The following is a 25,815-nucleotide window of genomic DNA, read 5'->3' as shown; positions in this document are numbered from 1 at the left end:
GCCATCTCAGCAGCACAGCAGCACCGATCGCCGCCTCAGCCTCGCTCGCGTCGTGTCTGCCCCGCGCAGCCGCTGCACCGCCACGGCTCGCTCAGGCAGCAACCAACAGGTGCCTCCTGATAAACGACAGCCTCGATCCGCGCCCAACCCGGGCCACGCCCGCTGCAAGGGTGAAAATCCTGTCTCTCCCTCATGGTCTACTGTGGACCGCCTAGTCGTGGGTGCGAAACCTGCCGAAAAAGGAAAATCCGCGTGCGTACCAACAACGTACATGACTCCACTAGTTGCATACTGACCCGCGCCTAGTGTGACCAAGTGCCGCTGCCGGACGGCTGCACGCAATGCTCCAAAGCCAGACGTCAGTGTCCGGGCTACCGCGACCTGCAGCAGGTGCTGTTCCGCAATGAGAGCGCCAAGGTCGAGAGGCGGGTCCAGCGCAGCTCTCAAGCAAAGAAAAAGCATGATGCTCGCCAGCAGCCCACTCCGCCCGCCTCTGCTTCTTCGTCTTCTACTTCACCCGTCGTAATCGATAGCTCTCCTGAAAATGGGCCTGTCGAAGAGATCGGCAGCAACAGTAGCAGCAACCTTGTGATTCGGCGGCCCTGTTGGACAGGGAACGCGGGTCCGTCCAGATTAAACGGCCCCAGTTCATTCCTCGTCGACGACAGCGGGCCGAACCCAAACTTTTACGCCCTGCTCCCGTCGGCAGATGATCGGGCCGCCGGCTTCTTTTTCTCCAACTTCTGCAACTATGTCGTCTTTTCCGGCGATGGCGGCGGCTCACTGGCCCAGACCGGCCTGCGCGCAGACCTGTGGCAGAGCTCCATCGATCCCCATCTCTTCACCAGCATGAAGGCTGTCGGCCTGATTGGCCTGTACCGCCACAGCCACAACCCGGAGTTCGAGAAGCTGGCATGGCGCCGGTACCTTGACGCCATCCGCGTGACCAACGAGGCCCTACGCAACCCGGCCGTAGCGACCAAGGATAGCTCTTTGTTGGCTGTAATCATCCTGGGTCTGTTTGAGAGCATCAGCGGGCGCACGCGGCAGTCGCTGGAGGCGTGGGAGAACCACGTCAACGGCGCCGCCGCCCTGATCAGCTTGCGCGGCCGACGCCAGCTCGAGACGGCCGTTGGTCGCCGCATGCTGATGCAGATCACATCGAGCCTGCTCATCAGCTGCTTGCAGCGCGATGTGCCTTTTCCAGAGCCCATCAAGGAGATCATGCTTGACACCACTACCGATAATTTCATCGACCCAACGAACCCGCTATACCTGTTGCGCAAGATCATGGTGTCCGTGGCTGACTTCCGTGCTCAATGGCGCCAGGGCGTAGTGTGGGATTGCCGGGCCATCGTAAAGCGATCGCGAGAGTTGGATAACGAGATGACCACCCTCATCTCAACACTGCCAAAGTCATGGCTGTACAGCGTCGTGCATACGTCTGACGATCCGGAAATCGTTGTCAACGGCTACTACCACATCTACCCTTCATTCTGGCAAGCCCAAGTTTGGAATAGCATGCGCACCTGCCGGCTGCTGCTACTAAGCATGACGCGTAGGGCGCTGCTCGCTGGCTTTGCCCGAACGCCGCCTATTTTCGACCAGCCGCAGGACATGCAGGCCTTCGCCGAATGCACCGCGACGCTTTACCAGCTCCAAGCCGAGGTCCAGGCCAGCGTGCCCCAGCACATTGGATACCTGTCCGCTGTACGCCAGCGCGCACGGTACAGCGGCACCTACCCTTCTTCGCCTGTGACCATCCATGCCGACAACTCCTCCCCCTCCTCCTCATCCTCAGCTTCATCCTCGTCCTCACCCCCCTCTTCCTCATCTTCACCCACCTCCTCCGCAAGCTCGGACGCCCCCTTCACCCGCAAAACAATGATCACCCGCCTCGGTCTCCTCGCCTTCCCGTGGGCCGACTTCGCCTCGTCCCCCACCGACGATCCGGACGACTGGGAGCTCACGTCGACGCACCTGCCCCTCGTGCGCAGCTACGGCTCGTCCGTGCTGCTGTGGACGCTGTTCCTCGTCGGCAATCAGGAACTCACGACGCGCGCGACGCAGAAGTGGGCGGCTGAGACGTGCGCGCATATCGGCGAGGCGATGGGCTTGAGGCAGGCGAATGTGCTGGCTGATATTCTGAAGGAGAAGATGGAGATTGAGGCGAGGGAGGGGGTGGTCAGGGGCGAGGGGTGATTGGGTGGATTGGTCGGTTGGAGTGTTGGTTGTAGGGAAGTGGAGCGTGAGACGACTTGGCTGGGTGACGACGAAGGTAAGCGGATGATGAGAGTGTGTGGTGATGGTGTTTTGGTATCTGGCTGGTTGTCCGTATCCGTGTCCGTACCTCCGCGCGTCTGGGGGATAAATGGAGATGTGTGTGGTGGACTTTACGCCCTCTGTCAGCGCCGAACCACGTTTCCACTGCGATGGGCTCTATCGCAACATTTACAAGGCTAAAAGGGAGACAGAGGCTTTCTTTGAAACGTTAAGGTTTTCTACTGGTAAAGAGTCAAATAGCGCCGGCGTTATCAGATAAAGGAAGGTATGTGTCGTTCTTGAGGATTTTTTTTGCAACGATTTTAGGATACATTATTATTTCTTACTTGTTGTCGATCGCAACTTATGCCGGGGCTAAAGCAATCACTCGCCTCAAAGCCTCAGGGTTCGTCTAATTTTAGAAGAAACGTCAAATGTCTAGCATCTTTTCAGTCGACTGTCTTGCGTCTTTGATCAGAACAGTTCCTGCTAATGTGGGCAGAGTCTCGGCAATTTGTGGAGGTTGTTTGGACCGGCCCCGAAACGATTTACCCATTCAAACTTTGCGTAAGCTAATCATTACAAGGCCTTAAAAGCATGTGGAATGGGCAGAACGCCTCTCTCATCAAAGTGTCGGTCCGAGCCTTTTCGTTCCGCGCCAAAGTCAACTTTAATTCCACGAACAACACATGCGTCACGGACCACCTCTTTGAAGATTATGCATCCGGCAAAAGTGGATGGCAGAAGGGGCACTTCCTCGCTGGCAACCTTCTGCAAGGCCACAGACTGAAAAAGACAGGCTTCCACAGAAATTGGCATCCTGAACGAGCTGTCGCTCTGGAGAGCCAGACTGGGTCGCAAGCAGCTCCACAATGACGACTTAATCGAGAAAAGAGAAGACGGTTCCAGGATCATCTCGTCAAAGAAGCGGGAGAGGCTTACCCGGCGCCGGGGTTACGACCTGAAGAGGCCGCCAAGTGGTGGGAGGGAGAGGCATCCGTTCAGACTTCATGATTAAGGTCATCGTGTCTATCACGGCCTTAGAGACGACACTGGATGACTCTCTGACACACCAGGGAATGTGTGAGAAATTACCTTCTCACATCCCCCACGATTGGGGCCTTCGAGATGTTGACAGCATTGATGGTAGCCGCGCGTGCTCTTCGCCGACAGCAACTACGACTTGGCCGCCGCCGACCGGTTCATGCGCCAGCTAAACAGCATCGGGCTCGACATGATGTCGCCGCGAAACCAGCGCAAAACCGAAGTCATGGACAAAGCTACCGGCGCGACTTCCAACGCAGGAGCCGCCAGCCTCGTCGTCTGGGCCCTCTTGCGCGCCAGACCGAACGACCATGTGCATGTGCTCCTCAACATGATACCGCTCCGGTGCCTGCTCCGCAAGGTGCATTGGCGCATCAACCCGGACACGGTGGATGAGGATGCGGCTATTTCAGTATATAAGCCGGTAAGTTAAACCACACCGGTATGCTAACTACGACCGAATAAGATGGACTGCCTCGGTTAGATGAGAGCCTGAAGATTTACGTAGGGCATCTGAGCTTCCATCCGCCCTCTTGTGGGAAAGAGGACGCAAGTTCGAGTACGGGTTAGGGAAGGCAAAAAAGACGGTCCCAAAGAGTCTTTCTGTCAAAGCACGGGAACCGGGGGCACTCCCCATTAGATCCCACCGCTTTCAGTTTTGCCATTTGTGTCGACGGTCTTTTTTTTCCCCCTTCCTGCCCGTTCTACCGATGAACTCTAGAAGTCGAACCAAATGCTGAAGCAGATTGACTGAGTTTGACGTGCCACCTGCGCCGCACCCCAGGAAGAAGAAGCGCTGTACCGGCACTCAACCATGTCCCTCGTGTGAGAAGGCCGCAAAGCGCCATTTGTGCTCCAAGGGCATCCTCTCAGGATCCAGCGACCCGTAGTTTTCAGGGTCCGCGTATTGGTAGCTCTCCGGCGAAAGCGAAGATCCACGGCTCGTGATGCCTTCCTTTGCGTTGTCCCTCTCGAACCACCACTCCTTCAGCTGTAGGGCCACCTTTCGGTCTTTCGCGTTCCCCTCGAGCTTCTGCATGCCGTACTTGCCGCAGAACAGGTAGCCATTGTAAGCTGCGAAGAGGACCTCATCTTCTTCGTTCCTGATCAAGGCGGGGCGGCCGAGGGGCTCTATGTGCTCTCATGGTGCGCCTTTCTGCGCATAGTTGGCGGGCCAGTTGATGTACATACTTGCCCGCCCGCCCGTGTCCGGACCGCTTCCGCGCGGTGGCTCGAGTGCCTAGCCCGCGCTGCTCGCAGGGCCTGTTGTTTTTAAGGGCCCGAAGATAAATGTGCCCTAGTTCCGCTAGGCGCCGGCGGATATCCACGTCTCGGAGATGGAAGACTAGGCGGTGGCGGAGTGCGTCGATAATCTGGCCGGAGCGGGCGGTAAAAGCGAGGGGCGCGGAAGATGCTAATAGTGGCGGTGCCTGGTGAGAAGGGCGGGGCCGTCAAGGACGCGCTGAAGAGGTCGTCGCAGGGCGCCTTGCGCCTGGAGAAGCTGGGCTTCATCATCATGAGAGCGGGTGGGAGCAGATGCGCATGGTTGACCAGACGGGGTCCTACTGTGATGTCGTGCTTGACTAGAGCACTGCTGTTGAGAGGAATGCCGGATGGTTCACGGACGGAGAAGACGGCCGCGTTGCTGCGAGATGTGTTCGGATTGAAGCATGTTTGCACGGGTGTTTTCCTCTGTAGGGCTTGGGTTAGTGTAAAAGGGAACGCTGAATTTGACACTCGAAAGGCTGTGAGGGGTAATAGGGTGCAAGACGATCGTGTATGAATGGTATCGTTGCGCTAATGTACTTGTAAGTACCAATCCAAGATCTGCGTGGGCTTCCAGTTTAATTACTAATTGCACAAAAAATATATTGACAAACAATGTGACTTTCATCATTTCTACGGTTTGCCTTGCATATGCGTTTTGATTTGAACGCTTTCAGGGTACCAAAAAACAAACTTGCTCCAAGTATCCGATTCAGGAAGAACGTTGCTATGTTGATTGAAATCAACTCAGACTAAGTTGAAAGTTTGAGACTCGAAATATCCGTCCCTCCACATGTTTACAGCTTCTCCTTGCATGATACCGTGCACATAACAGGATCCACATAGCCTGTAGATTGATTCGCTCGCGGATGGTAGCTGGTGAACAACGAATGGAGTCTGGCCCCCAAAGAAAATGCATACTTCATCCCCAACAGAGGACACTTCAGGGCCTACGCCAACCCATCCCCGCTCTGTGACAAAGAAGCATCGGTTAAAGCATGCATAGTTGGCTGCGAAAAGACCCCGATTTTCATTCAATTCAGAGAGGTTGAAACCAGAAAGATCCATACCCATCTCAAAAGCATACATCAGAAAAGATGAAATCAGTCTCTGATGAAGTTCGATGTCTGGGCTCTCAAACGAAAGGAACGTGACTTGCGGAGAACATAATGAGATAACGATGGCTTCAACCACACTTTTTGAGATGTTATCTCCAAAATATCCCCAGATCTGACTTAATGGGTGGGGGTTGTGGTTCAAAAAAGCTTGCGATGGGTTATTTGGTATAGAATTCCGGCGGAAAGTATCCGAGGTCCAGGTTATCTTGTCAAACCGAAAGCCTCGAGGGCTGAGGGCCAAGCCATCGAAGGAGACTTTTTGCGAGGCCCCTCCCGCTTTGAAAAACCTGGAGTGTCCATAGCCAGATGTTAGGAGCACTGGAAACTGGTCTATATCCCAGCGTGGAACCCAGGAGGGACAGTCGAGGTCACCGAATGAACTTAAGTCATGCATGACATATAGGAGCATATAGAGTGGGTCCTGGCTGAAAATCCTAACCATCATTCGGGCGACCTTGAGATAAAGCTCTTTATGAGGTATCGTGTAATCTACGGGCAGACAGTATTCGGATTTGGGGTTTGCGAAGGTGTTCCGGAAAGCCGGATGCCCCAAGAAGCCATATATTCGGTCCCTTGGGTCGGAGCACTCTTGAGGTGCACCCAAGCGAAGGACACTGAAAGTAACACTGGAGTCCCTGTTTTTGTTTTTGAAGTCTAATCTCGCGACTCTTGCAATATCCCAGACATAAGCGAGAAGCTCGTAGTCGAGACGCCCTTGCTGCTCCTCCTTGAGGAAATCACAGAACGCCACAAAATGTGTCCAACACAAAACTTTTGATCCGCAATGCATAGTCGCGTGAGTTGCAAGACCAATTTCCTGGAGTATCCAGAGCCTTTTGAACCAGGGGAGTCGAGTTACTTTACGAAAATGTTGCCAAAAGTAATCGGTAAGTTTTTGAAATATACGTTGTACAATTACTTCTTGATCGACCAGTCGTGACATAGAGATTCTTCTTACAGATTCGAAGACAGTGTTGACGTCAATTCCGTGGTCTTTTCCAAGCCATACAAGCACAGTCTGGGCCCGCTCGAAGACTTGGCCCATCATCTGGACCTGATGAGCCTTTTCTTGGTCGTCGTCCTGATCGATACACACGGCGTCTGCCCAAAGTATTCTTGCTCTTTTTCTCTTGCGAAACCTCTGCAGAGCGTGCATCAAATTTCGAGGGACATTCAGTAATTTCCCTTCACAAAGAATATCGCCACGGTCATCCGGGCTGCCCCAGGTGTATGAAATTGCCTGGTAAGGTCGGGTACGGCGAATAGGTTGAATGTGGAGGTTGCACTGGATGGCATCTTCTGGCTCTCCAGGAAGAAGTTCGAGAAGTCGAATACTTTTTTCGTCATTGAAGTAGTAGTATCTGTATTCTTCCCACTCGTACAGAAAGAGAGAGGCGTGTGGGATCCTTGGTGGCAGACCGCATCCTTCTGTATGTTTGTGTAGAGAGCGGTGATGATGTTTACCGCCATTGCGGCCGTTTCCGGGTCGGCAATGCGTTTTGGGGTCCCCATAGTGGCCGCAGTGTGAACAGCGCCGCATCTTGGTCGGAATGGCTCCTCGTGACGAGTCGTCAAGGCCTTGGGCAGGACGTCGGTCCACGACAGGAAGACGGGACGAGGCAGGAGCCGGGGTGCCTGTCAGCCTGTTGCATTGGGCACAGCCTCACTTTAAAGGGTTCGACAGCCCTGCGTGTGAGTAAGCGCTACAAAGCGAGGTGGCTGCTCCCTGGTCGATTACGACCAATAAACAACAGTCAGACCCCACTCAATGAAGCTTGGCTGCCTAGCCTGATGCTGGTGCCTTGATCGAAGAGATGCCATGCCACAGATCCCTACTTTAAAAACCAAACAAGGCTGTAACCCACACAATGTCGAGTTTTATACAGTCCCCTCTTGCAGCCGATGGCTAGCGTGGATTTATTTTTTTACTCATGCCATGGGTAGTTGAAGCTATCGTCCGGACGAGAGTGTCGAATTTTTAATTCTACATATATGTCCGGACGATAGCTTCAGCTACCCACATGTTTTTTTTTTTCTAAGGCGGTGCTGGGGATCCTTGCTATTCTTCAATGCTATCTCCCCGTTTCTCCGTGATAGTTGTTAGTGTCCAGCTCTTGAAGTGCAGGCTGCTGGGAGGATGCAGCTTCGTATATCGGCTCCGGCGCGTCTTTCCCGGGGCGATCCTCCATCTCAAGTATCCCATCGCTCGCGTGAAGCGGTGCTCTCTGCGAATGCTTAGAGTCTACTTCAACATCTCCGCGAGCTCTCCGTTGCGACCGAAGCAAGAAGAAGGCTGCTACCACAATCACTAAGGCCCCGCCCACGCCTCCAATCACTCCACCAACTATCGCGCCTGTGCCGGAAGAGCTCGAATCGGAACTGCTGCTATTCGAAGAAGCCGAGGCTGATAGAGTGACAAAGACCTGTCAGTCCACGAAATTCCCGCATACAAGACCAGGACATCTCCTCTCACTGAACACTTACCCTTCGACTCCGCCACCACCACCGTCGACGCCGCCGCCAAACTGGTCGGCCTCGTCGTTACCACCTGGCGCTCAGCATTGATCCACTTGCCTTGGCCGCGGTTGCAGCAATCGGCAGCGTTCCTGCCAGTGCCGTCGTAGTCACAGCACCAGCTCTTGTCGGCGCACTGCACGACCCGCACGTCGTCGGCCGCGAAAGAGTCGTCGACGACGCACAGTTGGAGACATTCCTTCGCCTTCCACGTGCGGTCGGTGCACGACTCACGCCAGGTGATGTTGCCCACCTGGCACAGACCGTCGGCGCGGCAGTCGTCCCAGTCGCGCGTGCGGCAGCACATGGATGCTGCTGTCTCTTCGCCGGTCGAGGAGGAGGGGGATGAGACGGTGCATGGGCGGTAGGGCTTCGAGCTTTCTTGGGCATTGCGGTCGGTGCCGTTGGGGTAGTAGCATGCTGCCTGCGCGGCAACCGCGGCGGGGAGGGTGAGGAGGATGGCGGCGATGATGATGCACGTGATGGGACGAGGTTGTGGAGCCATGGCGTTGTCAGGGTTTGATGGAGAATTTAGTGTGCAACGAGGGATCGAGATCTGCAGGCCGCAATGGAAGCTCCAGTAGCAATAGTAACTATTTTGTACGTCTCGCGGTTGAAGGAAGGGATAGGGTCTCTAATTATAGCCATGCGGCTGAACAGAGCTTGAACAAATCCGGACATAAAGAGGTAGGTAAGCGAAGCCAAGGTAGACCTACTTTTGCCTTGCCATACAGATTAGTTGTAGCTTGTTAAGAGCTGGACGTCAAGAACTTGAGTAGTTCCTTCTGGAGGACTATTATTAGACTGTAGTACTGGATCTCCGGAACTTTCCGCTGATGATAGAGAACTTAGCTGGAAGCGAAGAAGAACCAAATAGACTATTTGAAGGCTTATGACAGGAATTTGATAGATACGCTACACTCCTTGAGGCATAGGCACGGAAATGTTGACAGCACGATGAAAATATCTAGGTTGGCGGTGTCAGAAGTCACTCCGTCCACATCTTCCGCGGCCTATTTATATAAAGGTCATGCAGAGGCTTTGAACGTGATGGCTCTGATTTAAATTAGACCCTGCCCACATCTCCTCCCTTTGAGCATGCGGAACGTCCGGAGATGAGACTTGAAAGGGAAGAACCCACCAGAATCAGGCTCGAACTCGTTTCCTGCCTTCCTGCGGCCAATTTCAACATCCACTACTCCCACGAGCTGGAACAATCTTCGGCATCTCCCGCAACTGCGCCCCATCATCAACATCACAAAATGGAGAAACCTACCTCGATCAGCAGACTATACAAATCAGCAGCATAGTATAACTTTAAGGGCCCATGGAATTCCAAGGACAGACTAAGTTATACCAGCACGAACCTCATGATCCGCACGAGGCGAGCAAGTACCTCGGTGATGTGCAGCTCTCCAGCTGCAGCCATCATGATTGATCAAATCGGAAGATTGACTCCCAGCGCTTAAAATACCCTCTAGATACGTCGTGCACATGCAACGTACTCAGACACATGCACCCACCCCAGCCACCTGCCCACTACCTTAGCAGTCGCGTGGTATACACTCTTTCGGAGTCAGGTGGCGGAATTAAGCCAACGGTACACACGAGGGACGATTGTCATCTGCACACGACGCGTATCTGTCTGTGCTCCATAGCCTGTTGATGACCGACTTGACAGCTGCGGGCGAGTAAAGGCAATTCTCACCTATTTCAATGCTATTCCTGTTGACAGTTCCTCCAGCACGGCTATAAGAACTGGAAGTTCTATTGACCTTGTATCACGAATGTTTGACTGCGTCCGTCTCCCGTCCCTCTCACATGCACCACTTACGTATCGCCGACCATCACTCCAGCCTCAAATCGCATCACCAACCAACAATAATGCTCCACCCCATCAAACGTATCACGCTGCACCTCATCACTACAATACTAATGGACATCCAACCCAATCATTACATCCATTTTATCATACACCTATTTTCCCAACGAAAATTTTCTTCCGCCCGAACCACATACTCTCTTCCTCACTGTCTCTCCTAATCACCGCAGGGCGTCCGCCTCTAACAACCACGACTCTATACCCCTGATCGTCTCCGGGGTCGACGTTTGCGACGCCATGAGATACAGCACATTGCCCAAGACGCGCGAATGCACGTTCGACACATCTACAGCCTCATGGGCTCGTTGCCCCCGAATTTCGGGCCCGAATGATCGAAGGCCCGCGCCCTCCAAGAGCTCGGCCTGCAGAGCACGTGAAGCGTTGGACTTGTATCCTGTTTTGATTCGTACGAGCACGTCGGTTAGTCACGCTTGTTTCTTTTTTTCACACACCAGAGAGTGGTGGGACGGAGAGGGGAGGGGGGGAAGATGAGTGAAGCTTACCAGAGCCAGAATCGTCCTTGAAGTGAATAGCCAGCACGCTTCCCAGTGCCCAAATGCCCTCAATCCTGTTGACCCTTCTCGACAACTCCTCAACAAACTGCTGGTGCCACACGCTCCACGCAGTAACCTCAACCTTATAGTCTTCCTTGGCGACAGCCATCTCCCAACTTTCTTTGAACGTATCCCACGCGCCCTCCTTCTCCATCTTCTGCATCTCGCTCACGCTCGCCACCCCGACTTGGCAGCCGACGGCGTGTGCGGTGTAGCTATGGCCATGCAGAAGCGCCTCGCTCTTGTCGTCGCTCTCAAAGGACTTGAAGATGTGCTCGCTCGCCATCGTCGTCGCCAAGGGCACGAGGCCGCCGGTCAGCAGCTTGGCGTTGACGCTGATGTCCGGATGAACACCCAGCAGGGACGCGGCGGTGAAGTGGCCGAGGCGGTACAGCCCGGTGAATACCTCGTCGAAAACAACAGGAAGGCCGGACCAGTTGTTCTCGTCCTTAGGAATTTCGGTGTTCTCAGGCTTGGTGGAGTCAGTGGCGAAGAGGTGCGGCGAGCGACGCACGACTTCGATGAGCGTGCGCTGGAAGAGCGGATCCGCGAGTTGCATACCACCCGCACCGAGAACCATGGGTTCGAGCATCAGCGCGCCAAACTTGCGGCCCTGCTTCTGCAGGTCCGTAAGAGTGCGGCTGATGAACTCTTGGTACTTCTTGCTGAGTGTGCTGTTATCCCGATTCTTGAAGTCGAAGATCTCTTCCAAATTCTCGAAGGTGGCCGGCTTCGCACCGATTTCTTCTGGGACCTGGACTGTCCACTTTCCATTGGTCATTTTGACGGTAGGGAAGTCAAACCAGTATCCTTTGCCGCGGTACCATTCGATCTTCTCGTTGTACGTGCCTGGCTCGGAGCAGTCCATTGCGCCCATCGTGTCGCCGTGATAGCTGCCCCGCAACCCGAGAATATTCAAGTCATCATTGGCACTCCAGCCATACCGTAACCGGGCTGCACGGAGGGCCATCTTGACGGAAACTTCAGTTCCGGTGGAGCCATTGTCAGAGTAGAAGACGCGAGAGAGACGGGGGTTGTTAGATCCCTTGAGGAGCATCTGGGCGAGCTGAAGAGCTGGTTTGTGCACGGCTTCGGCGAACATAACGTGCCCATAGCGGCCGGCGGCGTACGCGGCGGCGAGGGTGAGCTGTGGGTTTGCATGACCAAGGCCTTGTGTCCACCAAGAAGCAGAGCCATCGAAGGAAGGACGAAGGTTCGACGGTTGAGGGAAGGGCCAAGCGGCCTTTCTCTTTTCCTCCCTGACAAGGCTATATTTTCGCCTCCGTTCAAACTTGCCTAGCTCGCCCATACTCTTGGTCATAATCTCCAAGTCCTCTTCGTTAGCAGGAGGTTCATTAGCCTGTGCATCAGCAAGGGGCTTGTTGGGGGGATTGGCAGAGAAAGTCTGAAAGTAGTCGCCATATGCCGAATCAATAGCCGTGATCTTGTCCGAAGATAAGAGCTTTTGCTGCGTGAAAGGGTACCAGATGGTTTTGTGGGCTTCCGTTGACATAGTCTCCAGGCTTTTGAAACGCTCTTCGTGACGCCGGCTCAGAAGCTTGAGGACGTCCTGAATAAGGTTGGACCGGGCCATCGCGCTGTAATAGTGCATAAGCATTCTTTTATCCTTTTTCGGATCCGGGTCGCGTTCAGGTGGAGGCGGGATAGCGGCGCAAGGAATGTCGAACTTCTGGAAATAAGTGGTGAGGTACTCGTGGTTCTGGTACGTCTCATCCTTGAACAGGAAGACGGATTCGACATCGTAGCCCCGGATGCGGAGAGATTCAAATGCACTGATAGTTGCGGAGATTCCACCAAGTTTTGAGTCGCCAATGAGGATGGCCGGAAGTCTTAATGGGCGATAGAGGTCGGCCTGAGAGGTTCCGGAGGGGCCAGGAGAATGGACGCCGCCTGCAGTCTCACAAAACAGCCATCCAGACTGTTTTGATGCTACGGAGACATATTTGTGGACCTTAGACAGCAATTCGGGGTCGGAAACGACATCCTTTGGGAGTTAGAGTAGTGCTAGAGTGATTCAGGTAATAATCCTACCTGGGTAGAGTTGGCAGCAGCGATATTAGGGCTAACGGGTTGCTCATATTGATAGAGGCAGGTGCTATTCATGTGAAGCGAACCTCTGTCGCCATGCACTCCGTTCATAACTTTCCTGACATATCTGAGAGAAGTCAAATCAGCAGGAAGTTGGGCACGAGGGCTTCGCAATCATCTGCAGACAGCATGAGCTTAAGTAAGATAGTTGTTTCAATAAACGCACACTTATCATCAGCGTCATCAAGAGGACCGGTAGACACAGGCTTAAGATAGTAGATTTCGGTGTCTACCCATCGGTTGCCGCGTATGCTTGAGCGGGCGGCGGAGCACAAGATGGAAGAGAAGACAGTTTTGCCGACATCTGTGTTAGCGCCCCAGATCTGGTAGGGGCGCAGCGACCGCCAGAGCAGCCCACCAACGGGCGCCATGGGGCGAAGCAGCAAGGAATGCGAAGAAGAACGTGAGGCTCCGCGGGCGGGTCAACAGTGGGAGAGAGGACTGGGAGGATGAGAGGGTGGAGCGGAGCTCGGCGGACGTGATCGGCGGGTGAGTCAGACCCGGAGAAATGGGTTGAGAGCCCTGGCGATTGGCGTTGCGGGGCAGTGGTTGTTGAGCTGCTGCGTCGCGTCGCGACGAGGTTGATGTTGCCGCCACCGCGTCCGGGCCGTGGTTTCCACTCGCAAAGGCTGAGGTTGTGCCGCGGGTTCCTGCGCCAACCGAGCCGGGCCCGACAGCGTCCTCAACCATCTCGTCGTCATCTGTCAACAGCCCTAATCCACTCATCCCAGCCTCAATGGCTCTGCAAATTTGACAGCTATCTCCGTCGCAAAGTCCGATCCATCTGCATATCTGCAAGAGCTAGGAATCGTCGGGGTCGCACGTGTTCCTGACAGCTGTACCATCCGCCTTGCCCCGCAAAAAAATTCGCCGAACCTTCCACCGCGTACTTTCCCTTTCGGGACACTCCGACCTTCCAGTCAATCTATTCTGCCCTGCGGTAATCCAACAGCCCACGATGACCGACAGAAAGCCCCTCACAAATCTCGAAACCACCTTCTCGCATCTGCTCGCTCGCCGGCACTCCCGCTCTCTTCTCCGCCGCCTTACCATTGCTCCTCCTGGCACTGTCGACTTCTCCTCCAACGACTATCTCTCCTTGTCAACGCATCCCGAGATCCGTTCCACATTCCTCTCTCTTCTCCAGGCCCCTCAACCCATCACTCCACCACCCTCTATCACTGGCACCTCCAATCCCAATGCCCCCTCCCAGCCACCACCAATCGGATCCCGCGGCTCCCGTCTCCTCGACGGCAACCATCCTCTCACCGTCTCCCTCGAATCTCTGATTTCCACTCACCACCGCTCTCCCTCCGGCCTGCTCTTCAACTCCGGCTTCGATGCCAACGTCGGGCTCTTCTCGACGCTGCCGCAGCCCTCCGACGTCATCGTCTACGACGAGCTGATCCATGCGAGCGTGCACGACGGGATGCGGCTATCGCGTGTAGCTGCACCTCGCCGGCTGGCCTTCGCGCACAACGATGTAGGCGGGCTGCGGCGAGTGTTGGAAGGCATTGTTGGTGATCGTGAAGTAGGAGAGAAGGTTCGCGCAGGCAAGGCCAACGTCTTCGTTGCGGTAGAGGCGGTGTATAGTATGGATGGAGACGTGGCGCCTCTGCGAGCGATGCTGGACTTGGTTGATGAGATGCTACCGAAGGGCAACGGCTATGTCATTGTAGACGAGGCGCACGCGACGGGGGTGTTTGGCGGAGCGGGAGGGCGGGGATTGACGTGCGAGTTGGGAGTGGAAGACAGGGTATTTGCGCGTGTTGTTACGTTTGGGAAGGCACTGGGTAGCCAGGGTGGTGAGTCTGCTTCATTTCCTTGCCTTCCTTACCATTTTTTCACCATTGCGCGTCTCCCCTCTTGAACGCCGTCTTCCCACGAACACATGCGTGCAGTCAGCTAACTTGGAAAAACAACACAGCAATCGTCCTCTGCAGCCCCATCACCCGTTCCTACCTCATCAACTACGCCCGCACCCTCATCTACACGACCGCCCTATCCCACCCCTCCCTAGCCAGCATCGCCGCCACCTACGACTTCCTCATCGCCGGCAAAACCACTCCAGTAAGTCCTCCCCCCCCCCCCTCCCCACGAACCTCCCTCACTAACGCCAAACCCACCGCAACAGCTCCTCACCCACCTCCACACCCTCATCCGCACAACCCACGCCCTCCTAACCGCCCTCATCGCCCGCCTACCCCCCAACACCACCACCACTCCTCTCCTCTCCCTCGCCCCCTTGCCCGCCAACCCCTCCCCCATCGTCCCCCTCTTCACGCCCCACCCGCGCGCCCTCGCCGCGCACTGCCAGGCGGCGGGCTACACGGTGCGGGCGATCGTGGCGCCGACGGTGCCGCACGGGGCGGAGCGGGTGCGCGTGTGCCTGCATGCGGGCAACACGGTCGAAGAGGTCAGGGGGCTAGTTAGGGCCGTGGAGGGCTGGGTGGAGGCGAGGTTGAAGGAGGAAGGGGGGGTCGGAGGAGGAGGGGTCTTGTTGCCGTCGTCGTCGTCGTTGTCGTCGGAAGAGGAGAGGGTTGGAGGAGGAGGAGGGTCGGTAGTGGCAGGTAGGGCGGTTCTGGAGAAGGCGAGGTTGTGAGGGAGGGAGGGAGGCGGCAAATTACGATTGGATGAAGATGATTGTGGCTCTTTTTAGCTGTGAATAGATGGAAGGAAAGACTGCGAGAAAGAAAAGTACTCGTCCTTTTCTGTATATTTCACTAGCTCCATAGAATTGTGGAAGATACGAATTTTCCAACTTCGGATATCCGAGCGACAAGTGCGATATGTGAACCAATCTATTCATCTCTTTTCATTCCCTCTACGGGCTTCTGGGTGATCATAATCTTGTACATGTCGTTCTCATGGTAGCTCAAAATCCAACTCATCCACTTCGATTTAACCACACTACTGGATTTCAGGCGCCGGCTGAGGGCTCTTCTCGAAACTCTTCATGGGCACCAGGCCCCAGCGGCCGAACATCTGGCTATCCTCGTCCCAGCCGTTGCACTCGGTGGTCAGCATCTTCTCGCCAGTGAAGATGGCGTTGGCGCCAGCCATGAAGCATAGAGCCTGCTTCTCCTCGCTCATCGTCTTCCTACCGGCGGCGATACGGATAATGGTGGCCGGCATGATGATGCGGGCAGTGGCGATAGTGCGCAGCATGGAAGTGAACTCGAGCGGCTTCTTATCGCCGAGCGGCGTGCCCTTGATGGGGACGAGGGCGTTGACGGGGAAGCTCTCCGGGTGCGATGGCATGTTAGAGACGGTGTACAGCAGACCAATATGGTCCTTGGACTTCTCGCCCAGGCCGAGGATGCCGCCGGAGCAGACGTTGATGCCGGCGTCGCGGACGTGCGACAGCGTCTTGAGGCGCTCGTCGTAGGTGCGGGTGCTGATGACGGAGGGGTAAAACTCGCGGCTCGTGTCGACGTTGTGGTTGTAGGCCGTCAGGCCGGCGTCCTTGAGCTCCTTGGCCTGGTGCTCGTCGATCATGCCCAGCGTCACGCAGCACTCCATGCCCATGCCGCGCACGCCCTCGACCATCAGCTTGATGTTCTTCAGCGAGTTCTTGCGCCCGCGCATGTCGCGCCAGGCCGCGCCCATGCAGAAGCGCGTGCTGCCGTTCGCCTTTGCCGTGCGCGCCGCCTCCAGCACCGCCTCGACCGGCTCGACGCGCTGCGCCTGCACGCCCGTCTGGTAGCGCGTCGACTGCGCGCAGTAGCTGCAGTCCTCGGTGCAGCCACCCGTCTTGATGTTCATCAGCGTGCAAAGCTGGACTTCGGCGGGGTCGTGGAAGCGGCGGTGGACGAGTCCCTGGCGATTCGAAGGCATTAGCATGCAATGGTAATCAGACGTCGCTCAGCCGTCTCATGGTGAAGGAGGGTTGCCAATGGCTTGCATGTGGCTAGAAAACATCGGGTTGGGTGATCGAACGAGCTGGGGTGGAACTCACAGCTTTGAAAGCGAGATCCATCAGCGGGGTGTAGTAGATAGCGGCGATTTCCTCTTTCGTCCAGTTGTTCCGTGGGGCCGTGGCATTGACGGCTCTCTTGAGGATTTCGCGCGCATTGGCTGCTCTCTCAGCCTCGACAGAGGCAGGGGCAGCTGCAGGCGGAGGCGGGGGCGGCGAGGGTGTGTTTCCCAGATCCTCGACAACAGTCGACATGTGGGCGCGGCCGCTTAGAGCGCGCCATGACCGGACGGAACCGAGGACGGGCGCGACGGGCCGGCGGGAGGATGCGAGACCGGTTCTGCGGGCAGAGGAGAGCGCCAGGCGCGCTGCTGATGCGGCGGGAGATTTCATGGTGGTGTGGTGTGAGATGAAGGGAATGTGGGAGGAGTTGTCTGCTCTTGAGCTGTGACTGGCGCGCTCGCCAATCGGCGTGAGGCAGTTTACAGCGGGACAGCACGGTCCTTGCTGGTGGCGCAGATCCAGCCGCCGGAAGGCGGGGTACCTGATTGTTGAGAGAGCTAGCACACCCGTGGGCCCTCCTGCGTCACCACCGAAGTCATCGCTGGCCGGCCTCGGAGTTTTGGGAGTTACGCATCAGTGTCTGTTGAGTCACCGACCTGCTCATATCTCTGCCATTGCCCGTCTGCCAGCGCATCGCTAGTCGCATCGCTTCCAAGTTGCTGTCACAGTCCGCTGTCAGGCGAGAGTCAGGCTGTGGGCCCAAAGCTTTCGACCTCGGCCGCCGGACCCCTCAACACCATGCCCGGCCCGTCTCCGTCCTCTCCGCCGTGATGTGACACGGCAACGCGTCGCAGTCGCGTGTTCAAAGGCCAGGAACGATGCGCGAATATGCCGCGCGTGCACGAGACTGCCATGCGACCGGCAGCTGAGCTTTATGCCGACCGCAGGCCCACCGCGTCGCTGTCGCCATCCAACCCCGCGATGAAGAATCCCCTTTCTCCGGCCGCAGTCCCTGCAGCTCGCCATCCAGAAAGACTCGCGACTCGGGTCGTGGCTCACCTCACATGCTTATCGCACACGCTAAAGTGAGCATCATCGAGGCCCGCGATCACATCATCCGCCCATTGCGACTGTTTCCCCACGACAACCCCAGCCTGCGCTCAATGTAATTCGTCCACTCTCCCCATGACTGCCGATGCCTTGTCAATTGTGTGCCTCTGGTTTGCGCACCACTCTTGAAGCTATGGCCACTTGAACCTCTCCCTGTGCTGTATATAGCGCCTCTGTTCGCCGCGGCCCCGCCTAGCCTGCCCGCAAAAAAAATTGAGACTGCTCTTCTTTGCCACCATGGCCACCGAAATCTACGTGCCAGACGCCCGTGATGGCCATTTACCCGTTGAGCCTAAGTCTGCATACGCAACTACGGTTGAAGAGGTGCCTGCAGCAACACCAAACGGCACCTATTTGCCCTACCCCAAGCTCAAGAGGGCAGACGGCACTATTTCCGATTTCCAGCTCGAAGATCGCCCAATCGATGAGATAAAGAAGCTCAAGGTCGCAATTATCGGAACCGGTCTGTCTGGTGTAACTGCTGGCGCTCTTTTGCCCGTCAAAGTCCCTGGCATTGATCTTACTCTGTTTGAGAAGAATCCCGATGTGGTATGCCAAAACCTCTTACTCCGCACATGCTCGTTCCATAGTTCTAATAGTTCCAGGGCGGTACATGGTGCGAATAAAGTCCTTCCCTAACAACACAGGCGACTAACATCCCCCAAGGTTCGAGAATACATACCCCGGCGTTCGCTGCGACGTGCCTTCGACGGTATACCAGAGCACATTCGAGCCGAAGAGTGACTGGTCCGAGGAGTTTGCAAGAGGAGATGAGATCAGAGATTACTGGCAAGACATCGCGAGGAAGTATGGCGTCTACGAAAAGACTCAGTTCAAGACGAAAGTGCAGCGTGCCGACTGGGACACTACGCGAAGCCAATGGAAGTTGACCCTGGAAAAATTGGACACGAATGAAGTCAGGGAAGAATTCTTTGATTTCCTGATCCCTGCCATTGGTCACTTCAACGCATGGAAGGTAAGCTTGAGGGGCGCGCTTTTTGTCGTCCGGACTCTCCCCTAACCTCAACTTCAGATTCCAGACTATCCCGGTGTTAAAGATTACAAGGGCGTCCTTCGCCACTCCTCGAACTGGGACCCCTCCGTTGACCTCACCAACAAGCGCGTAGCCGTCATCGGCAACGGTGCCTCAGGAATCCAAGTCGTCCCGGAACTCCAGAAGATTGCCGCACACCTCGACCACTATGCTCGCTCCCCCACCTGGATTGCCGGCTCTCTCGGTGGACGTGATCGCCAGGCGGAGCCCATGCCCTTCTCACCCGAGCAACTCGAGGAGTTCAAGGACCCGCACAAATTCCTCGCCTACCGCAAAGCACTCGAAGAGACCTACTGGCGGCGCTTCGGTTCCGTCTTCAAGGATGGCGAGGAATCAAAGAACGCGCGGGAGAAATTCATCGACCTGATGGCCAAGCGCCTAACAAACAAGCCCGAGCTGCTCGACCAGATTGTGCCCGCCTTCAGCCCGCACTGCCGGCGACTGACGCCCGGACCAGGATATCTAGAGGCTCTGACACAGCCCAACGTCTCTTTCATCCGCACGCCTATCGCCCGCTTCACCGAGACTGGCATCGTGACGGAGGACGGCGTGCACCGTGAGGTTGACGCCGTTATCTGCTCGACTGGCGCAAACGTCTCCTTCGCGCCCCCTTTCCCCATCACCAGCGGGGAATACGACCTCAGCAGGGATTGGCAGCACGATGGCAAATTCGGCTTCCCCTACAGCTATTTCGGCCTCGGTGTTCCTGGGTTTCCGAACTTGCTGTTCCTCTACGGTATGATTTTTCAGCCTCCTTTGCTCCGCCCCCACTCGTACTTTTTAAAGGGGATAGCAATAAATGAAAAACTAAAAGAAAAAGAGTGAGAGCTGACCAAACTCGACCCCACAGGACCCAACTCCGGCGCCGTCGCCGGCACCATCCCCATGGCCGCCGAGGCGCAGACGACCTACATCTCGCGCTTACTCCGCAAGGTGTCGCGGCAGCACATCCAAACAGCCGCTCCCTCGCGCGCCGCGGCCGACGACTTCATCGCCTACTGCGACGCCTTCTTCCCCAAAACCGTCTTCTCCGAGAACTGCAAGAGCTGGTACAACGGCGGCCGCGCCGGCGCCCGCGTCCACGGCGTCTGGCCCGGCAGCGGCGCCCACGTCAACTTCATCCGCCAGGAGCCGCGCTGGGAGGACTGGGAGTGGGGCTACGAGCAGGGCAAGAGCAGGTTTAGTTATTGGGGCAACGGCAGGACGGCGAAGGAACAGGATCCGGAAAGCGATTTGTTGAGCTGGTTGAAGGTGCCGGCGGAGGTGGATTTGAAGGATTTGCATGAGAAGTGGTATGAGGTGTAGAGGGAGCTCGAGGAGCCCGGTCTGGTTGTGATGCGAAAAGATATTTGGATGAGGCAAGAGCATGTATTGCCGGCGTGCATAGAGATCTGGCTCGTAGATTGGGTGCGATTGCATATTCGGCATGTGATCCGAGACCTCGTTGCTATTGAGGCACGTGTGCCGCCGAAAATGAACGCTTTCAGCTGATTCCAGCAAAATTTTACATCTTAGCATCTTCTGGACCATTATTTATACCACGCATAAGCTCACTCGATTGGGTTTCATCATCACCACAACCCGGTGTACAGAACAAGCGATTTAGCTTGCATGTGTATATTGAACAACTTGTTTGGGGTCCACTTCTGGATCTTTCCGCTTGGTGTTCAACACTGCTCTAAAGAATTAGAGCCGATGTTCATATTATCCATTCTTATTCTAATGAATTGATGAAGAGCCGTCAACTAACGATACTGAAGTGGCTCTTCAGCAACGTCTATTCGTGAACTTCGGCATTTCATGAAGACTGTTAGGGAAAATAAATGGATCATCTGTTTCCTTGAACTTATTTGGCACAACAGTGGAATGGCGATGCATTGTAAAGCAGACTCCCGAAGACAAGTTTTGTTGGGCTATTTCCGTGATCCAAAAGGAGTCAGCCATTGCCGTGGCCCTGAGTACTCCCAAGTCTTTTTCCTGCTCCTCAACGAGTGAGAGGAGTTATGGACCCAGTGCTTCTTAAAAAGGACGTGGATTGCTAGAACTTTTTATCACATGATTTCCTCTGGTATTGTTTGATCACTGGTGCCGTGATTGTCATGTGGGACCAAGGCTCAATCACGGATCTAGAATCTATTATCCGGCCAGGGTCATGCGCCGTCAGCATCAAAACAAAGTAGCAGTTGATCATGCTTAGCCATTCGGAGTACTTGAGCGAAGCCCTTTTATATGCCGCATAGAGCCGACCAGGCTCCCACCGTACCCAGCGATGTGTATGCTCGAATGTGTGAGTAACAATCTGACCCAGACGTTCACTGGCATAGGTCATATGATTGACGACTTCCGCTGGGTCTCCTGGTTTCTCTTCTTCTTGCTCAAGGTACGCTGCATGCGAAAGAAAGCCAACAGCTGCTGAGAGCGACTGGAAACTTTCCTCAATTTGAGGCGATTTCCAGCTCCATTATTGCGGAATTTTGATGGCGATCATCATGAGTGACATCTCATGAGTTGACGCTTTTGAAGCCTTGGTTGGCCCGTTGCATGGCAGCGAGCAAGTCCACATGGAGTTGGGCTCCAGCCGGGCACTTCAAAGATGAACAAACAGCAGCAAACAACAGTACGTGCATCCGCAGGGTAGATTTGCCGCCCATTGCTGCTGCGATTGGGTTGATACAAAATCCAAAGGAGAGGCCGGGGCGGCCCAGTTTAAACAGGCGACAAACATGCGAACGTAACAACGCACGGGAGCCTTGGTTACCCCAATCATCTCGTGAAATTTCGACGTTATTGACATCATGCGGTGATGGCCAGATGGTGCGGTTCGCCGTACGACGCATGGGGAGCGAAGATAAAAAAAAAAAACTCATACTACAGCGCCATCTGAACTTCTATTCCTGCCCCAACACCTCCACTTGTGTTTACAGCGGATACACAGCAAGTCCTATAACTTGCTGTAAGCGAAATGCCGAAGTATACGAACACCTCACTGAGTGGAAGATATGTCTCTTCTGTGCCCGGAAGACGCCGCGCTGCGTCAAAAGCACAAATAATACTGCACATGACTCAACGATGACCTACAATATCAGAAATATTCATTGATGCAGTACAGCAGCCGCGTACAATAGTATATGGGAAAGCATCATACCATCACCCGTAGCTATCCTGGAGCTAAATGCAATTTTCTCTCTCAATCTCCCCAAGTTCCATCCTTAAAAATCTTCGCTCAAAAGTCCCTTTCCAATCGGCTAGAGTTATTACAGGGTTGCTTCCGTATTCAAAATCTGGCCTTCCAGGCATCACATAAATAGCGGCTCAGACCCAGTTTTATGTCACGCGCCCGGTATGGGTTCCAGCACGCTCTCCGCCTCTGTCAGCGCTGCGAACATATGTATAAAGCTCACCTACCCTCTCCCTCCCCACAGCTACTACCAGTAACAAGTCAACGGAGGGCCTCTCTCACTGAATATTGGCACCAGGACTCAACCAAACCAGAAAATGCAACTACCGTCCTTCCCTCTCGCTCCGGGTTTCCTTGCGAGTTCCTCCCTCTCGTTAATATATAAACAGCGATATAGATGATCCGAGCAATTAACTATCATTGCAAAGTCATTCCGATGAATGCCATCAGCTTTTCTCGCGAATACGCATCACCATCGCATGCCCAACCTTTTCGGTGCCTCGAGTGGAACTTCCTGCACGTGTAAGAAAGAACTGAGGCCGAAAAAGAAATCATGTGCTCAGCAATCGCTTTTCCGTTGCTGAAACCAGTCAAGCAGATAATACATTTCCTTTGTTACAGAGCATCTCTCTCACCGCATCGACTTAAGTATCGGGGTGATCGTACTCAGACATACCAGTGAGAAAATATCAAGTGACCAGGGCGATGAAAACCCAGCACATGCATCCATTTGGTCTCATGCGCAATTTCTTTCCTCATCTCACCAACTATCATCTCCGGGCTTGTGTATTTCCGCTGCCCAGACGATCTGGCGAATCGATACATCTCTCACAACGATGAAACTCAGTAAGCCTTTACCGGCGTCCCGAGCCGAATGAAAATTGCTGCACTACTTTCACACATCCAGAATTTCACGATATCAGAATTTGTGGTTTTCTGCTACTTAGTGATTGAAAATTTGCCTTTAAACAAATCATGTCATTCGCATCAGGACTGCTGCTGGACAGTCAAGATCTCCTCTTACTATCTCTTCTTTGCATAGCGTTCTAAATCTCCTCTGATTCTAAAGTCGGGGGGTACTTCCAGATGTTCAACTCTAAATTAAAGCCGAGTCAGCACTCCGCCCCAAACAGCTTTCAGAGGTGCTGTTGAGACCCAATTCTCCTCATTGTACCGTATTAGTATAAGCCAATCCCGCTCGTTATCGACAATCCAGAGGGTTATCCCGTCAACTTCCACATGGAGAATGGTATGGTTTTCGCTTGTCCGGCATCTGGCCTCGCTGTTGTTCAATCTGTCATTAACTGACAATTTCAATGAGCTTTCAAGGTGAGAAATGGGAAATGATAGATGCGTCCTCTCTGACTTTGGATCAATTGTGTCTCGGCCTTTCAGCCAGTCTCTGAGGGTGACATATGACATCGATGTCCATGGCATCTTGTGTTGATTTATGGTCTTGGTAGGCTGCCTCTGTAAAGATCTGATGATATTCCAATTCCTCCAGTTTGGCTAGCCGGGTCCTCGCTGCTACTAACTCCTGTTCAACCTGTGCATTCTTTGCCTGGAGCTGTCCAACTGCGTCTTCAGATGGGTCTTGCGACCCATAGCCGCAGGGCAGTTGGTACCATTCTCTTCAGACATGAGCATCTCCGCCTGGCGTACTGTCCGGTCATCGAGAATCCATGCAGGGAGCTTCCACCTGGGAATGAAATCTTGCAGGATTTTGCCCTCCATTCTCTGGAACGCAGCATCTTCTTTGGCGGCAGGTGTCATTAAGACGTCGAGACGAGATTGCTTTGTGCTCACGACTTTCTGGCTTTCCGCAATCTCTTGCCGTAGTAGGTTCCAGTTGGTTCTCCTGCGAGTGCTGTCGTCGGAAAAACGGCAAATTAATCGCTTGCCTTGATGTGAGTGAGTCTGGGGCCTTAGAAATCGACATACGGATAGTTGTCAGCTCGTGGTTGAGATCGGACGCTGCTCTGGAAGGCATTATTTAACGAACGATAGCTGTAGAAGGCGAAGGAATGGTTCGGGATAATTTGCGTGGGGAGGGAAAGTGGGCTGGGTACGCCAATCACAGGCATGGACCAGCAAGTGAGTTGACCGTTGTCCTTCTGCAAGTCACGAATCTCTCGCATTAGACACCCCGCTTCAACTTCTGCCTTCCTCTAATCAAAGTCGGATTGTTCAACAGCTTCCATCACAACTGTGACTTCAGCGTTAGTGAGTTTTATCGAGCCGAGCGCCAGTTTCCTGTTCCATTCTTCTAAGGGATGTCAGTGCCTCGTCTTGTTCGTGCGTTGTGATGGCCATTTGGCGCGAAAGGTTCTGGCAGAGCTTCTCCAGAGTCTCAATCTTTTGTTCTTGATCAATATAAAGTAGAGGCAAAGATTTTTGTGGATTGGGTTCTACATCTATGTACCCTTTTTGATGTTCTATTGGAATAACATGGTATCAAGTGAAGTGTGAACAGAGTTGGAGACCCTGGACGCACTCACAGTCTCGTCAGGGTTAGTACCGCTGACTCAGACGGCTGTGCTTCCAGGAACAGCCTTGGCGAAGCTTCTACACGGTGAACTTGGTCTTGTTCTCCTCGCCGAAGCTCTCAGCACTCTGCTTGACCTTCTGGGCATCGCCAACCTCCTCGAAGATGTCGTAACCCCACCGCAGACCGGGGAAGTTGAAGCGCTTGTGCCTCTCCAATGCGTTCAGGCCCTGATAGGCCTCCTCAGGCAGCTCTTTCACCTTGAGGTTGGATGCGATCCTGTGCGGCGTCACGCTCTTGGGCAGGACCACGGTTCCGCGCTGGACGCCCCAGCTGCCAAGCAGCACACCCGGGTCAACACCAAGGGTCTTGGCGATCTCGTGCACCTTGGGGTCATCGACGGTGCGCGGCTCGCCGGTCTGGTTGTTACCGAGCGGCGAGTAGGCCTCAATGAGGATGCCCTTGCTCTTGCAGAAGGCGGTGAGGTCGTGCTGCGCCAGGTACGGGTGGGCCTCGATCTGGTTCACGGCGGGCACGACAGTCGTCTTGGAAAGCAGATCTTCGAGGCGACGGATGTTGAAGTTGGAGACGCCGATAGCCTTGACCTTGCCCGTCTGCAGCAGCTTCTCCATGGCCTTGTAGGTTTCGGCAGGATCGACGTCATCGAGCTTGAAGACGCCGCGCTCGTCGAGCGGGAACCACTTGTCGCCGGGCGCAAAGGCGCAGGGCCAGTGCATCAGGTACAGGTCGACATAGTCGGTGCCGAGATCAGCGAGGGTCTTGTTGAGGGCGGGCTCGACGTCCTCGGGCCTGTGCTTTGTGTTCCAGAGCTTGGAGGTGATGAAAATTTGGTCGCGAGGCACGCCGGACTGGCGGATGCCCGCTCCAACCTCGGTTTCGTTGCGGTAGATGGCTGCGCAGTCAATGTGCCTGTACCCTGCTCACACGAAAACACCCGAACGTCAGCGGACCCACTGGCAGGAGGAATACGCGCGTTTCATGCTGACCTTCGCGCAGGGCAATCTCGACCGCTTTTTCGACTTCGTGCGGTGCGGCCTGCCAGGTGCCGAAGCCCACGGCGGGGATCTTGGCGCCGGTGTTCAGCGTGAAGTGAGTCGGGAGAGGCATTGTGTGTCAATTGGAGGCTGGAGAGCAGGATGAGAGACAGAAGCGGGAGTGAATGGCAACATTGCGGCGGGCAGCTGGGTGATTAATGGCTGCTGCTGGTGTGGAGCACATGTCGGAAGCGCTGGCGGATAACTGCGCTCGGTTTCGGTGATGCGGCGGATGCCCGGCGGAAAACGGGTGGAGCACACGCTC

General features: G+C 54.9%; 9 protein-coding genes across 9 annotated transcripts; 4 read left to right on the top strand and 5 right to left on the bottom strand.

The window, feature by feature from the left end:
- Positions 1-192: 192 nt before the first annotated feature.
- On the top strand, positions 193-2,202 carry LTHEOB_4790 (C6 finger domain-containing protein; the record flags this gene model as incomplete). Its single annotated transcript, XM_035513863.1, has 2 exons — positions 193-252; positions 307-2,202. The coding sequence occupies 2 exons, from the start codon at positions 193-195 to the stop codon at positions 2,200-2,202; spliced, it is 1,956 nt and encodes a 651-aa protein (XP_035374232.1).
- A 552-nt stretch (positions 2,203-2,754) lies between these two features.
- LTHEOB_4789 (Het domain-containing protein) lies at positions 2,755-3,790 on the top strand (the record flags this gene model as incomplete). Its single annotated transcript, XM_035513861.1, has 3 exons — positions 2,755-2,829; positions 3,413-3,730; positions 3,773-3,790. 3 exons carry the CDS (start codon positions 2,755-2,757, stop codon positions 3,788-3,790), a joined length of 411 nt encoding a protein of 136 aa, XP_035374231.1.
- A 324-nt stretch (positions 3,791-4,114) lies between these two features.
- LTHEOB_4788 (BRCT domain-containing protein) lies at positions 4,115-4,821 on the bottom strand (the record flags this gene model as incomplete). Its single annotated transcript, XM_035513860.1, has 2 exons — positions 4,115-4,409; positions 4,766-4,821. The coding sequence occupies 2 exons, from the start codon at positions 4,819-4,821 to the stop codon at positions 4,115-4,117; spliced, it is 351 nt and encodes a 116-aa protein (XP_035374230.1).
- A 3,254-nt stretch (positions 4,822-8,075) lies between these two features.
- On the bottom strand, positions 8,076-8,709 carry LTHEOB_4787 (uncharacterized protein; the record flags this gene model as incomplete). The annotated part of the gene is made up of 2 exons (XM_035513859.1): positions 8,076-8,113; positions 8,175-8,709. The coding sequence occupies 2 exons, from the start codon at positions 8,707-8,709 to the stop codon at positions 8,076-8,078; spliced, it is 573 nt and encodes a 190-aa protein (XP_035374229.1).
- A 1,538-nt stretch (positions 8,710-10,247) lies between these two features.
- Positions 10,248-13,120, bottom strand: LTHEOB_4786 (Adenosylmethionine-8-amino-7-oxononanoate aminotransferase; the record flags this gene model as incomplete). The annotated part of the gene is made up of 3 exons (XM_035513858.1): positions 10,248-10,480; positions 10,590-12,551; positions 12,916-13,120. The coding sequence occupies 3 exons, from the start codon at positions 13,118-13,120 to the stop codon at positions 10,248-10,250; spliced, it is 2,400 nt and encodes a 799-aa protein (XP_035374228.1).
- A 587-nt stretch (positions 13,121-13,707) lies between these two features.
- LTHEOB_4785 (8-amino-7-oxononanoate synthase) lies at positions 13,708-15,351 on the top strand (the record flags this gene model as incomplete). Its single annotated transcript, XM_035513857.1, has 3 exons — positions 13,708-14,554; positions 14,677-14,819; positions 14,884-15,351. The coding sequence occupies 3 exons, from the start codon at positions 13,708-13,710 to the stop codon at positions 15,349-15,351; spliced, it is 1,458 nt and encodes a 485-aa protein (XP_035374227.1).
- A 308-nt stretch (positions 15,352-15,659) lies between these two features.
- On the bottom strand, positions 15,660-17,058 carry LTHEOB_4784 (Biotin synthase; the record flags this gene model as incomplete). Its single annotated transcript, XM_035513856.1, has 2 exons — positions 15,660-16,568; positions 16,708-17,058. The coding sequence occupies 2 exons, from the start codon at positions 17,056-17,058 to the stop codon at positions 15,660-15,662; spliced, it is 1,260 nt and encodes a 419-aa protein (XP_035374226.1).
- A 957-nt stretch (positions 17,059-18,015) lies between these two features.
- LTHEOB_4783 (Flavin-containing monooxygenase) lies at positions 18,016-20,137 on the top strand (the record flags this gene model as incomplete). The annotated part of the gene is made up of 5 exons (XM_035513855.1): positions 18,016-18,327; positions 18,378-18,394; positions 18,445-18,754; positions 18,812-19,568; positions 19,683-20,137. The coding sequence occupies 5 exons, from the start codon at positions 18,016-18,018 to the stop codon at positions 20,135-20,137; spliced, it is 1,851 nt and encodes a 616-aa protein (XP_035374225.1).
- Positions 20,138-24,575: 4,438 nt separating this feature from the next.
- On the bottom strand, positions 24,576-25,623 carry LTHEOB_4782 (Aldehyde reductase; the record flags this gene model as incomplete). The annotated part of the gene is made up of 2 exons (XM_035513854.1): positions 24,576-25,432; positions 25,503-25,623. The coding sequence occupies 2 exons, from the start codon at positions 25,621-25,623 to the stop codon at positions 24,576-24,578; spliced, it is 978 nt and encodes a 325-aa protein (XP_035374224.1).
- Positions 25,624-25,815: the final 192 nt, after the last annotated feature.

Source organism: Lasiodiplodia theobromae (genome assembly GCF_012971845.1).
Source record: "Lasiodiplodia theobromae strain AM2As chromosome Unknown scaffold_13, whole genome shotgun sequence".
NCBI lineage: Eukaryota > Fungi > Ascomycota > Dothideomycetes > Botryosphaeriales > Botryosphaeriaceae > Lasiodiplodia > Lasiodiplodia theobromae.
This window is presented reverse-complemented; position numbering and strand designations above follow the sequence as displayed.